Source organism: Pygoscelis adeliae, unplaced genomic scaffold (assembly GCF_000699105.1).
Source record: "Pygoscelis adeliae isolate BGI_AS28 unplaced genomic scaffold, ASM69910v1 Scaffold131, whole genome shotgun sequence".
NCBI lineage: Eukaryota > Metazoa > Chordata > Aves > Sphenisciformes > Spheniscidae > Pygoscelis > Pygoscelis adeliae.
Window position 1 is genome coordinate 1,050,530 of NW_008824058.1, and position 11,710 is coordinate 1,062,239.

Sequence of the window (11,710 nt, forward strand, 5' to 3'; positions counted from 1 at the left end):
TCAGGTGCCAGCTGGAGGGGACCACGTGCACCGAGCGGTGCCAGGCAGCGGGCAGGCAGGGGAGCAGGCAGAGATGCTGCCGACAGAGGGATCCACCCCATCCGATCGGGAAGTCGACCAGCAGCGTTTTAACAGGTGATTCACCCCTCAACCTAGAGAAACCCAGCGCATGAATGGATACAGAAACAGGCCAGGAGGTGCCGGGCGAGGTGAACTCTGCTGATGGAAGAGGAGCGCGGTGAGGAAGATGAGCAACGTGCACCTCCCCAGCCCTTCCCGAGGATTGGGGCTACTCCGGCCCCGTATGCTGAACAACATGGGGGCAGCCACCGGAGCAGGGGAAGGAGCAGCAAGATGTACAGGCATCCCATAATGCGTTTTCATTCACCATACATATAATCATACCTACAATATGGAACAGTGTACATACTAACTAATGACCGACTATTAAGTTCACATAAAATGCACACATATAAATTACAGCAGAGTTACACGCTTCGATGGAGTCTTTCCCCTAAAAGCCACGACACACTGGGGAACGCTCAGATGTTTGTGGCACTATGTGCAAATAATGTCGTTTTGCTCAGGAATAATCTTATATCTTTTAGGTAACATGATCTGAAGAATTATTCCCCGTTCACTTCTTAAGGGACACAAAAAACCATCCTTTGCTTATACGAGCATTAAAAAAAAGAAAAGAGAGAGGCACAGAATTCACTAGAATATTCATCATTTCCAACCTTAAACCCACAGCGTACAAACAGACGAATCCAGCAAGTCAGAGAGCAAAGCCAATTTAATCTGTGGCTCCCCTGAGGTAAATGTAGTTCACAGTCCTGCCCCCACCCCAACCTCAGCCATAATCCCTGCTTCCTGGAGGTAAGAAAGCACTGGAGTGAGGAAAATTCTGCAGCAGGATATAATGATCCAAAATGACAGGGACAATAATGACAATGAATTTCATGTCTCCCAGTCATGAGCTGGGGATGCTTGACTGGGCTGACTTACACAATTAAATTGTTACAGGTACAGCAGGAGATGCAGTTATCATCTGCATGCTTTTGGGAAGGACGCCTCCAGCAAAAGGAAGAAGAGTGCTGCAGACGCGCGGTCCTTTTGTTAGGAGCAAACAGCCACTCCTGCAGGGACGCGAGTGCGGCTGCACCCTTTGACAGAGGCAAAACTGGGTTAAAGATGCAAGCCATTTTAGGCTATTGATTTTATCCCTTTTGAAAACGATAAAAAAAAAAGCTCTGATGGATAAAGCACGGCGTGACTCGAGCCACTGTACGCTGAGAAGCACTACAAGCAGAGACCCAACGGATTTTATCAGAGAATTGGGAAGCACCGTTTATAAGGGATCCCCACTAGTGTTTATACTAACGCCAGCAAGGAAAAATACTATCGCTTCTATAGGTTCAGCCGGAGACTTGCATTTCATTTTACATGCATTCCACTAGAGGCAGCCAATATTACCTTTACAAGCCCTCTCGTAGCAGGCTGCCGATTCTCTTCAAGATTTCACACACAACTCTATTATATAGAACATGGGACAAAATGTATTTGAAAGCAACGGGATATGGAGAATACGCATAGAATTTTCCAGGTTGTACCTACAGTTAGTGTGCCTGCAAGGCCTTTCATTCATCCAGCTTCAATTTTGAAATACCAAGAAATATGGTTAGCTGTGTATTTCACCTATAGAAAGTCTTTTCAGTGACAAACTGTCAAAGAGTTTTTATATCCAGGGAAGGAAAAAAAGTCATACAGTTGTCTGCATCTGTAATAGGGCAATACCCCTATTACAGCTCAACATTCTCAAAATATTAATTTGTCAAATATGAATTATAAAGCCATAACATTTCATAATTCAGGACACACTCAAATACTAGGAAAAAATAGCTACAAGAGCCTAAATAAAAAAAAAGCATTTATTCCATTTTTGACAGCTTAATGAATGCCCTACTCTTTTGCATTGATTTTTGTGTGTATGTGTCCGTGTGTGTGTGCCTGTGTGCCTGGGAAGGATTTCTCATGGGGTTTGCTGTAAACAAGGAAAGCTAAATCCTCTGCCAAAGCTTCTTTTTCTACCTTTAAATAACCTCCATATTTAATATTTCAGGAGAGAATATATACAAGAATACTGAGAATGCAAAAAATAAAGAACAATTACTTACATTGCAGCAAGTATACTGGAAATTTGTAGAACAAGACATTAAACAATCAAATACCTTGATGTGGCAAAACAGTCACAGAAGTAGTATATGTTAATTCCTGCTTTCAGAAAATAGCAGTAAATTCAAAGAGCAGGGTCAACAAAGCCCTAAGATCTTAAATTCATGACTGATTCCAGAACACAAGTTTTCCTTACACACCTAAAGGCTCATCTTGCAAGGCAAAATATGTTAACAAAAAAGTCTGCAAGCACCTAGAGATAGAAAAATAATGCATCTCAAAAAGAATTGTGCCACTTAGAATTTCTAAACACTTTAAATTGAAATATTCTGGCCAGTTGGATCTCTGCTTTAATGATTTTCCTAGTTCTTAACATAATGAACTATGTATAATTTAAATGGAGATTAATTCTTCCATTTAAAGTGCTTTAAAATAATTCTGCCTATGATCTTGAGATCTCAGCCCAGCTTCTCCATAGTGCCTCTTCTCCGGTTTTCCTTGAGCTACATAAGTGGAACTGACAGATCACTGCTCAGATAGCAGCCACGTTCTTCCCCCAAAATGTTGCCTTTTTGCTATTCAGGAGTATCCTAATACCAACAAATGCTAAATGAAGTCTGACATGTACCCCTAAGAAACAAACTTGTAAGTTGTGGCTTCAAAGAAAACCTTGAATAAATAGGACACATTGTGTACACCCAGGCTAACATCCAACATATGCTTTAGTTTCCTGATGCTGAGACAGAGCAAGAATAGCCTCTGGTAAAGTCTGTGATTTGCTGTTGCTGGTACTTCCAACATTTATAATGTACCTTTTTTTTTTTTTTGCCTGTATAAACAATTTAAAAAATGTAATTAAGAAGACCACAGCAACATTTCAGAATACAACATATTCATGAATAATGGATTATTTGACACGCCACTAGTTTGATCAACAATTACAAAACAAAACAAAGAGCGTTCCTCATCTTTCCTTTGCAAAAGAACATCGCCACCAATAAGTCATAACTGGACAGGTGATTTTATAAAATAAAAAAAAGTAACCTACATAATGAACGTTTTTAATTCTTCCCTTCGGTCGTGGTGATCAACATGCCAAAGAGCGAGATGTGGCTAGTAGGTGCTACTAACAACTACAGATAGAAAGAAAGCATGATAGAGACAGGAATAGAGAAAAGCAAGAAAACAAGATAAAACTACATTTAACTGCACATACAGAATTAGTTAAGACATGCCATTCTTAAAAGGCCAATTTATTTATTTGTTATTTAGGGAAGACAGAGAAGGGATGGACAGAGAAGATAAGGATATGACCTACTTTAAGACACATATATATTTTCACCATTATTTAATGCTCTATTTTATGACTAATCCTTCTGAAAGAACTAAAAGGAGTTTAATTCAATCATATCAGCCCCTTCTCTACTTTAAGTTCAATTCCTTTTCCCTTTTGTCCTCCATTCCTCTGGATTTAGGGCATGAAGGTGTTATCATTAAAATCCAAGTATAATAATTTACAAGATCTAAAGCGTGCTTGCTGAAACATTATGACTTAAAACAAATTTACTGTGGACAGAACACAGGTTATGTGGTCACAATAAAATAATTAATGTGTTACAACACAGCGTGAGCCCCTCTACACCGTGGGCCATAGGCTGACCTACAGAGGAATCATTACAGACAAAATTTAATTCTGGAATGTGGCATGTTAAGAATTGATTTAACATTGTAGTTGGAAAGTTTTTGTTCTGGATTAGGTGCAGCCTCAAAGCACCCTAATGTATATTATGAACTCACAAGTTTGATACTATAGTCCTTCAGAACCACTTTATTCTTTTAGGAAATTGACGTTTGGTGGAGCTTTGAGAGGTTTTTTTTTTATTATTTTTTCACTGAAAAACACCATTTCTTTAAATTCTGCATAAAAATGTGGATAACTAAGCTGTAGTCTTATAAGTAAAGCAAAGTAATAAATATTTCGTACATTTCCTTTTTTTCTATTTGACACTTCTTTGTTTCCAATATGTAGAGTGTGGGTTTGCTTCCTGTTGCTTGGGAAGGCAACAAAACCATCAGAGACATCTCTCAGTCATTCACAGAGTTCTGCACTGTATTGCTGCACAGATGTTTTCCACTAAAAGACCACGTGGTATCTTGGTGCTGAATTTTCATTTACTGCAACACTATTTAAAACAATTATTCGTCCAAGAAACTTGAACACTAATTTTAAGGCTGTCTTGTAAATGTATATCTTTAGTTTGGATGTATCACAGCTATTTACTACTCCAGCATTCTAACTATTTAATCAGAAAAAGACTTCAATAGATTATAAATAGATTTCAAGTTATAGTGCTCTTACAAGAAGTGTAATTAGAGTTAAGAGAACCACTTCGTTCTTCTTGCATGCTCCTGGGATCCCTTAAAAGTCTAAGGGATAGCTTATGATAATGAAAAAATAAATCTGAATTACTTTTATGTATGCTATTTACAGCAGCTCTTGTTACAATATACAAAAAATAACACATAATCCCATAGCAAGTTTTGCTTCTAAATAACCTATTTCCTCTAGACCTTAAAAATAAGACAGAGAAGATGCAGTCTCCATCAGAGATAAAGGATGGACTTAATTTTTACTTAAATCTCACCCTACTCCCAATTAAGAACCTACACATATATATGCCCACACAAATATTTTTTTTTCAGTCTGCTGGGTTCTGTATAAGACAACTTGCAATTATCAACACGTGCTTTTGCCAGAAGCCTCACAAATACTATCTGAGTCCAGTGTGTTTCGAGAGTCCCTCCTACTTCTTCCCAGTACAAAAGCCCCTATTGATAAGCTGATAAATAGTGTAAATGCAGTTCTAAAAAGGGGAAAGAACTACCTTTATAATCAATTTTGTGTGAAGACCTTTCTGTCTGCCAAAAGGTCAGAAACTAGGTAAAAACTAAACTAGAACTGTACCACTACTGAAGTAAATCAGTATTTAAGCTATTTGTTCTTTCCAAGCCTGCAAGGAATCTATGGCTTTTTGCCCTATCCTCAACACATTTGACATTTTGATATTACCTAGCTGGCCCCATTACCAAGAAAGTTTTGCCAAAACTTACTGTCTTGGAAGGGAAGTGGAAGAGGACTAGAGAAGGGGGAATACGAATCTCACTAAAAACACATCCTGAAACAGCATAGAAATCTGACGCAAAGAAAACATATTCAAGAAAGCGTATCCTGGTACTCAAACTTAAGCAGTGAACTTTCCAACATACAGAATTTGTACAAGTTCAGTATTTTTTAAATACTGAAGTTCTGACAGTTCAGGGATGTAACCTGCATGACATTGAAAAGTATTAAGATATAGCAGTTTGGATAAAGCTCAAGACACGTGTACATCAACACAAACGCTAATATTCTGGACAAGCAAAGTTTCTGGGTAGTCATTTGTCAAGAAAGCCAACTAAACCTTCACCAATTTTGTTTCAGATTGCCTTGTGCATCTGTAGAGACTGAAGGGACAGAGACAGAGTTAAGAAATTCTTTGCTTAGAAGATCCACTGCGACACCTGTTGCTATACAGCTATGCTAGGGACTTATTAATTGACTAATTTCACAGAAGGTGGCAAAAAGGCTTATCCATTCTTACATTACAAACAAGAGCTCCTTCCAAACGTGAATACACATGAACACTTCTGAACGTGAAAATTGCTATTTCTGGACAACTGCAGTGAGTTCTATTAAGTCATCATTCTATTTTGAATGAACACTGAAAGACTTGCAGAAAGCTTCTTTATTTTCTCGCACTCAGACACTGATTCTGTGTGTTATACACAAACATACATAAAAATTGCTGATACAATAGATTAAATAACTCGAGCTGGAGGCATTTTTCCTCTCACGAATTTAAAACCCCTTTAAATAAAGGGTTATAAGAGAAACCATTCGTGTCTTCTAGCAATCTCTACTATTGGATTATAAATACAATTAACGCTGTCTTTGCAGAGCAACCAATTTCATTGCTGATACAAAAAGTAATTGATCCAGGCCTCATCCAACCCAGTGGAAGAACCACAACCAGCAGCCAGGTCATCCAGATAGGTTTGAAGTTATTTACACAGTGGAAGTGCTACAGCAAGCCATTTAACATGACCGGAATGATCGCACTTTCTTGACTTATGATACCTCAGAAGAAGTGTTCAGTCTGAGAAGTGTATAGCAAAATCATGCACAGCTGGGAAGTTGTAGGGAATCACCAGAACACTAGAATGTTTTCACATATCACTATACCTACTAACCAAGAAAACTAATATATTCTCTCCTACATTCAGTAAGTTACTGTCGTGAAAAACATAATTTATCTACCAAATTAACGCTTAAGGTGCAAGTCGAATCCTTCAAGTTGTTGTTCTTCCCTTTAGGAAGCCAATGTACATAATCTACAGTTGCATACTTGTGTTGCCCCCCCTCAAAAAACAGCGCAATGTAATAATGAAAGCACAGAAAGGCAACATACCGTCATAGTAGACAATAGCTCCAACAAGCTTGTCTTTGCGTAGCATTGGAAAGAGCTCCAAGGCTCTTGACTTGCTAAGGACATAACTACTTTTCAGACATTGACTTCCGGCCACGAGGTCATACAGTTTTATTCCAAACCAGTAGTATGGCAACTGCCACCATCTGCACGAAAAAACAAACAAACAAAACCATTCCCCATGAAGTGAAACAAACAAACAAACAAAATTAAGAGTGCAAACACACACTGTCATTGTAATATAGAACATGTTAAGTAACACTGTGTTGTATTACACCAGTTTTACTTTGTACCATCATACAAATTCACAGTATCACAATATAACGTAAATATGCAATAACTTATGTATTGTTCACTACTGTTTTCAACTGATCTACTCACTGCAGTTAGTCAAGCAGATTCAAGGCTTTATTTATTCTAGAATTAGGATCACAAACTGGCTTTTTGTACTTCAGTGTAAGGTGAGATATTAAAGCTATGTGTTGAGGGAAGAACCAGGCTGATGTACAAGCTGAAAGGGTTCCTCAAACGCACATCGTGACTAATGCCTCCTGCACAAACAGGATCAAATAAATGCAGCTGACCCATGACCTAGATGAGGTCCAGCTATTACAAGCCCCTTCTACTAAGACAGGAATAAAGCCATACATTAAGATCATTCAGCAAAAACTCCCTGCCCTAAGTAGCCTGTTACAGCAAGTAACTGTTCTTACAGACCTAAAAGCCTAACCCAAATGACTTAAAGTCTCTTTCTTACACGAGAAGCAAACTGTTCTCTCAATATCAAACTGCCACGTACTGTGGAAGGCAAATGCACTGAAGTACTGCACTGAACACCGGTGGTTGTAAGGACTAAACAGCACATTGCTAAGAGCACTATGATAGCATGTGTTGAAGACAAGGATGTACTGCAAAGAATAGCAAGTAACATCCTGGGAATGAGAGTTCATCCCAGCTGCAAACTCCCCTCCTTCCCCCCGTTGGGGTGGTAAAAATGCACTGAAAAGCTGAAGTCCAAGATGTGCTCCTGGACAGCAGTGATAGCTGGTCGGTGCCGTAAGAGAATTTCATGCTTCTACAATACGGCAACATCTCACCTCCTGGAGGACAAAGCTTGTGACAGGTTTAAAGACATGCTTGGAAAGAGGCACCTGGAAACTTCTCCAGGGAAATAGCTTGCTTGTCAAAAGCAATGGTAGAGGAGAGATATTATAGCAGAGCTTACTTGTAAACAGGTAGCATTATCGGCAAAGGAGCTGATAGGTGAGGAGCAATTTCAAGCAGATTTGCACGCTCCTCAAGTGCTTCTTTCACCATCTTGTACTGAAAAATAGAAGTGTGCATGTGAATCCCACATTACTCGTTTCCATGTGCAACATTTAATAAGAAACTGTTTATCAAAGCAAACACCCCACATAATTTTTACTGTTCTTTACTGTTCTTTCAAAAACACTGAGATTTGCTGAAAAATTCAAAAGTTAAGGAAAACGTTTCCCAAGAAAATTAAGTTTCAGTAGTTTCATTTTGGTGTCTTGGCAGGTCAGTTGAATAATTTTTCATTTGAATGTAAAGACCAATAAGCCATGTTACTCCTAACTATGGGCAGGAGGCACTTAAGGAAGGTTAGAACTCATCCCACGGTATAGCTTCTGTGCTGATTCCCACAATTAAATCCCATACTAACTCCAAGTTGCAAATGCAGAAGTGCTCTTCTCCAAATCAATCAATACAAATCAATATGAAGTTGTTCTTTGGCAAAAAAGAAGGTTGATTTCTATAGCTGGATAACTGCACGTTTCATATATTTTTTCCCTGAGAAGTCACTATTTCTGTAGCAGTATTATAACCATTAAAACACACCTTAAGTTAGAGAGGTTTCAATGAGAAAACAAATCAATTTCCCGAAACAAGAACATCATGCTTCCACCAACACAAGAATACATAAAAGCATTTATATATAATCACTCATTTACCTTATTTTCTTTCCCCACTCCAAAACAAACAGGCCTACCACTCACTCCCCCAAATTCGGATCATGACAGGTAGGAAGCTCTTTTTATTCTGAAGTCAGCCCTGTCTCTGCCTTCCTTCCCTAAAAGATACACCGTCTACAAGGTATGGCAATTAGATTGCCCATAAAAGAATGTAGCAAAAGGCAGCAGCACCCATTTCCCTAGTCTGGAAAGCTCAACTGGAGAAGACACTTTCTATGTACAGCGGCTGTGGAACACAACAGTCAAGTATTGAAAAAATAAAAAGGAGACTTGGATATAATTGGGACAGGGGAAAGTGTCTACTAGCAATTTTTGCTTAACAACCAGCATAAACAATTACCTGCTCAAAATCCAACTTCATGATGGCCTTCTGAAGATATCTTACTCCACCATGGATCAATTTAGTACTCCTGCTGCTGGTCCCTGATGAGAAATCATCTCTTTCTAGAAGGGCTGTTTTTAGTCCTGTGTTACCAGAAAACCAAATTAACTTCTTAAATTACACAATTTGTATGTAATTCATTAAAGACACTTCTCTAGGGTAGAGACAATCACAAGAAAAATTACTCTGTACATGGATAAATTTGTATTCAAAGTGTAGCGCACTGTCTATATTGTAATGAAAAATTTTAGCCTCCTTCCTAAGGGAAAAGTCAAAACAGAACTTAAACAGAAGCACATTAAAACCTGGATATTTCACAATAGAAAGGCATTACAGTACATTATAGGAGCCATGCTCCCTCAAGCAAATTATAGTTCACATTCATGGCAGGAACAGAATATTTTCATGAATGCTTTTAACTCTTTGCAGCAGAGAGCTCTAAACCTATCACACTAACAATTTAAACAGCATACCAGAGAGGCAGACAACTGGCATCTTTGTCTGCTTACTTACAGTCTGCTTAAGAGGTGCCTGAAACCAGAGGAGAGCCAGCCATGGGCATGCTTACTGCTCAGAGAACATGATGTACACATATATAGAATCCTGCCATATACATGAAATTGTTTGATAATTGAGGCTTAATACAAAAATCTAGTAGCTTACCTAGGAAGTGCAGCAGAGAAAAAGTAAGTTCATCTACAGCTTACTATGCAGATACTACAGTGCTCATACAGCACACAGACATCCTCCTTTTACACATTACGTATGCAAAGGACATGCACGCAAAACATTCGCTACAAGATATTACTAAGTGTTTCAGAAAAGCCTTTACTCAAAATCGCACACACATGTTCCTTGACACCGGGGCAGGCACTGACAGTTTGACTAGCACAAGGAAGGGATAACCACATGGCTCACAGACGGTCCCGCAAACCCAGAACACAAAGTGCTCTGCAATGAATGTTATAATGCTTATTCTAACACACACTTGGAACGAGGTTGGCATGTTTGTTGCACAAGTTGTGTTCCCAGTTACCCTGGAGGCCAGGAAAAAGCTTTCCATAGGTGAAGGCACACCGCTTCATATGGAAGTCGCTATGGAACCATATACCCCAATGCTGTCTACACCACATCCCTTGTACAAGGGAAGTGCTGACATCAGGTTATGTGATGGAAGTTAGGTGAGAGGAGAAGTCGCAGGAAACAGATTATTAACAGATGCCTTTTAATGATAAGATACAGGCAACAGCCTGGCCACATCATTTGGCACCGACCTACAAGACAACCACTGCTGACTTCCAACACCCAGCATAAGTAAAGCCCACCAAGATAAGCACCACAGGACAAGTACATGGCAATCTTTCACTTACAAAATGTATGTGGAAGGACAATCTGTGTTACAGAAGTTAGCGTAACAGACCCCCTCCATCACTGGCAGAATTTTAAATTTAGGCAGGCAAAGCAAAAAGTTAAACTCAGTGGCATTGCTACCAAAACCAACAGCAATGACATGACGATGCGAAGCCAAGGAGGAGAGCATCGTCTGCATCAGAAGTCATCCCTTGGGTCTTCCCTTTGCCCTCTTTGAGGGGTGCTTTATGTTATTGGTTGGTGATCATACATTTTAACATCTACTGGTCTCACAAAACTTTTATGTCCTTAAAAAAAAAAAAATCTAATTATTACTGGTAACTTCCAAAGATCAGAGTAATTTATTTTTGTCAAATGTGACTGAAGATTAATGGATACAATCAGAAATAATTTGGCGAAGATATATCAAACACATGAAAAGCAAAATTTGTTGTTAAGCGAAGCAAACATAATAAAAGAGCAAGTTCCATGAATGAACAGCAACAATACACAATTCATTAACCAAATGCTTAGGAATATTTCACACTTCAGAAATCTACTGATATAATCACAATATCTAGTAAAAGGATAAACACAGATTACCTATAATAATTTCTGTGTGCTTTACAACTGCATTTTCTACCACGATATAGCAGAGGCAGGAGTGAAAAGATCACAAGTTATCTTTAATAATACATGAAAAAAATTAATAACCAGATGAGTTCGTATGTATCTGACGTATGTAACCGACGGTGCAGACCTTATACTTTATCTGTTTCAAAATTATCACACCTTCTACAGGGGTATTTTCCAAATCAAACTACAAAACACTCCTGGAGTCAGGTTTTGCCTCTTATTTCTGAGGTATATCTACAGGTTAAGGAACCTGAAGAACTTTATGGCTACCTGCTATGTTTTACACTGGTTTTTTTTTCCCCATTTTAGTTCCAAAACCAGAAACAAGGTCTACAAAGACAGAAACTAAAAGAAGGTTGGTTCTCTCTCTCATTGGCTGATTGTACCAAAAATAACAACTGAGAGAACACATTCCAGAGACAAGCTTTTCTCACAGATCTTTTACATAGCTTTTTGGATAAAAGTATAATATTCTGGGGGAATATAGCATGTTAATAGAACAGGAGTTGATGCTACTGCCTCTCTCGCAAAAACAGTACCCATGCATTCTCATCTCTGTATCTGAAGACCTATTTTCATTCAACTTGTAAAATGAGTCATTCTCTTTGAGAACTATCAAATTTGATTGAACCTGCTGGCCAATTGCA

At 38.6% G+C, this 11,710-nt stretch overlaps 1 protein-coding gene across 3 annotated transcripts in view; it reads right to left on the reverse strand.

Annotated features, from left to right (window-relative positions):
• The window catches only part of GPD2 (glycerol-3-phosphate dehydrogenase 2 (mitochondrial)), a 66,272-nt gene that overhangs the window by 29,608 nt on the left and 24,954 nt on the right, over positions 1-11,710 (reverse strand). For all 3 annotated transcript variants that reach the window (XM_009334031.1, XM_009334030.1, XM_009334032.1), the window contains exons 4-6: positions 9,036-9,160; positions 7,927-8,024; positions 6,684-6,847 (exon numbers count right to left, since the gene is read on the reverse strand). In XM_009334031.1, the coding sequence (XP_009332306.1) occupies positions 6,684-6,847; positions 7,927-8,024; positions 9,036-9,160 (387 nt within the window). The remainder of the gene's footprint in view (positions 1-6,683; positions 6,848-7,926; positions 8,025-9,035; positions 9,161-11,710) is intronic.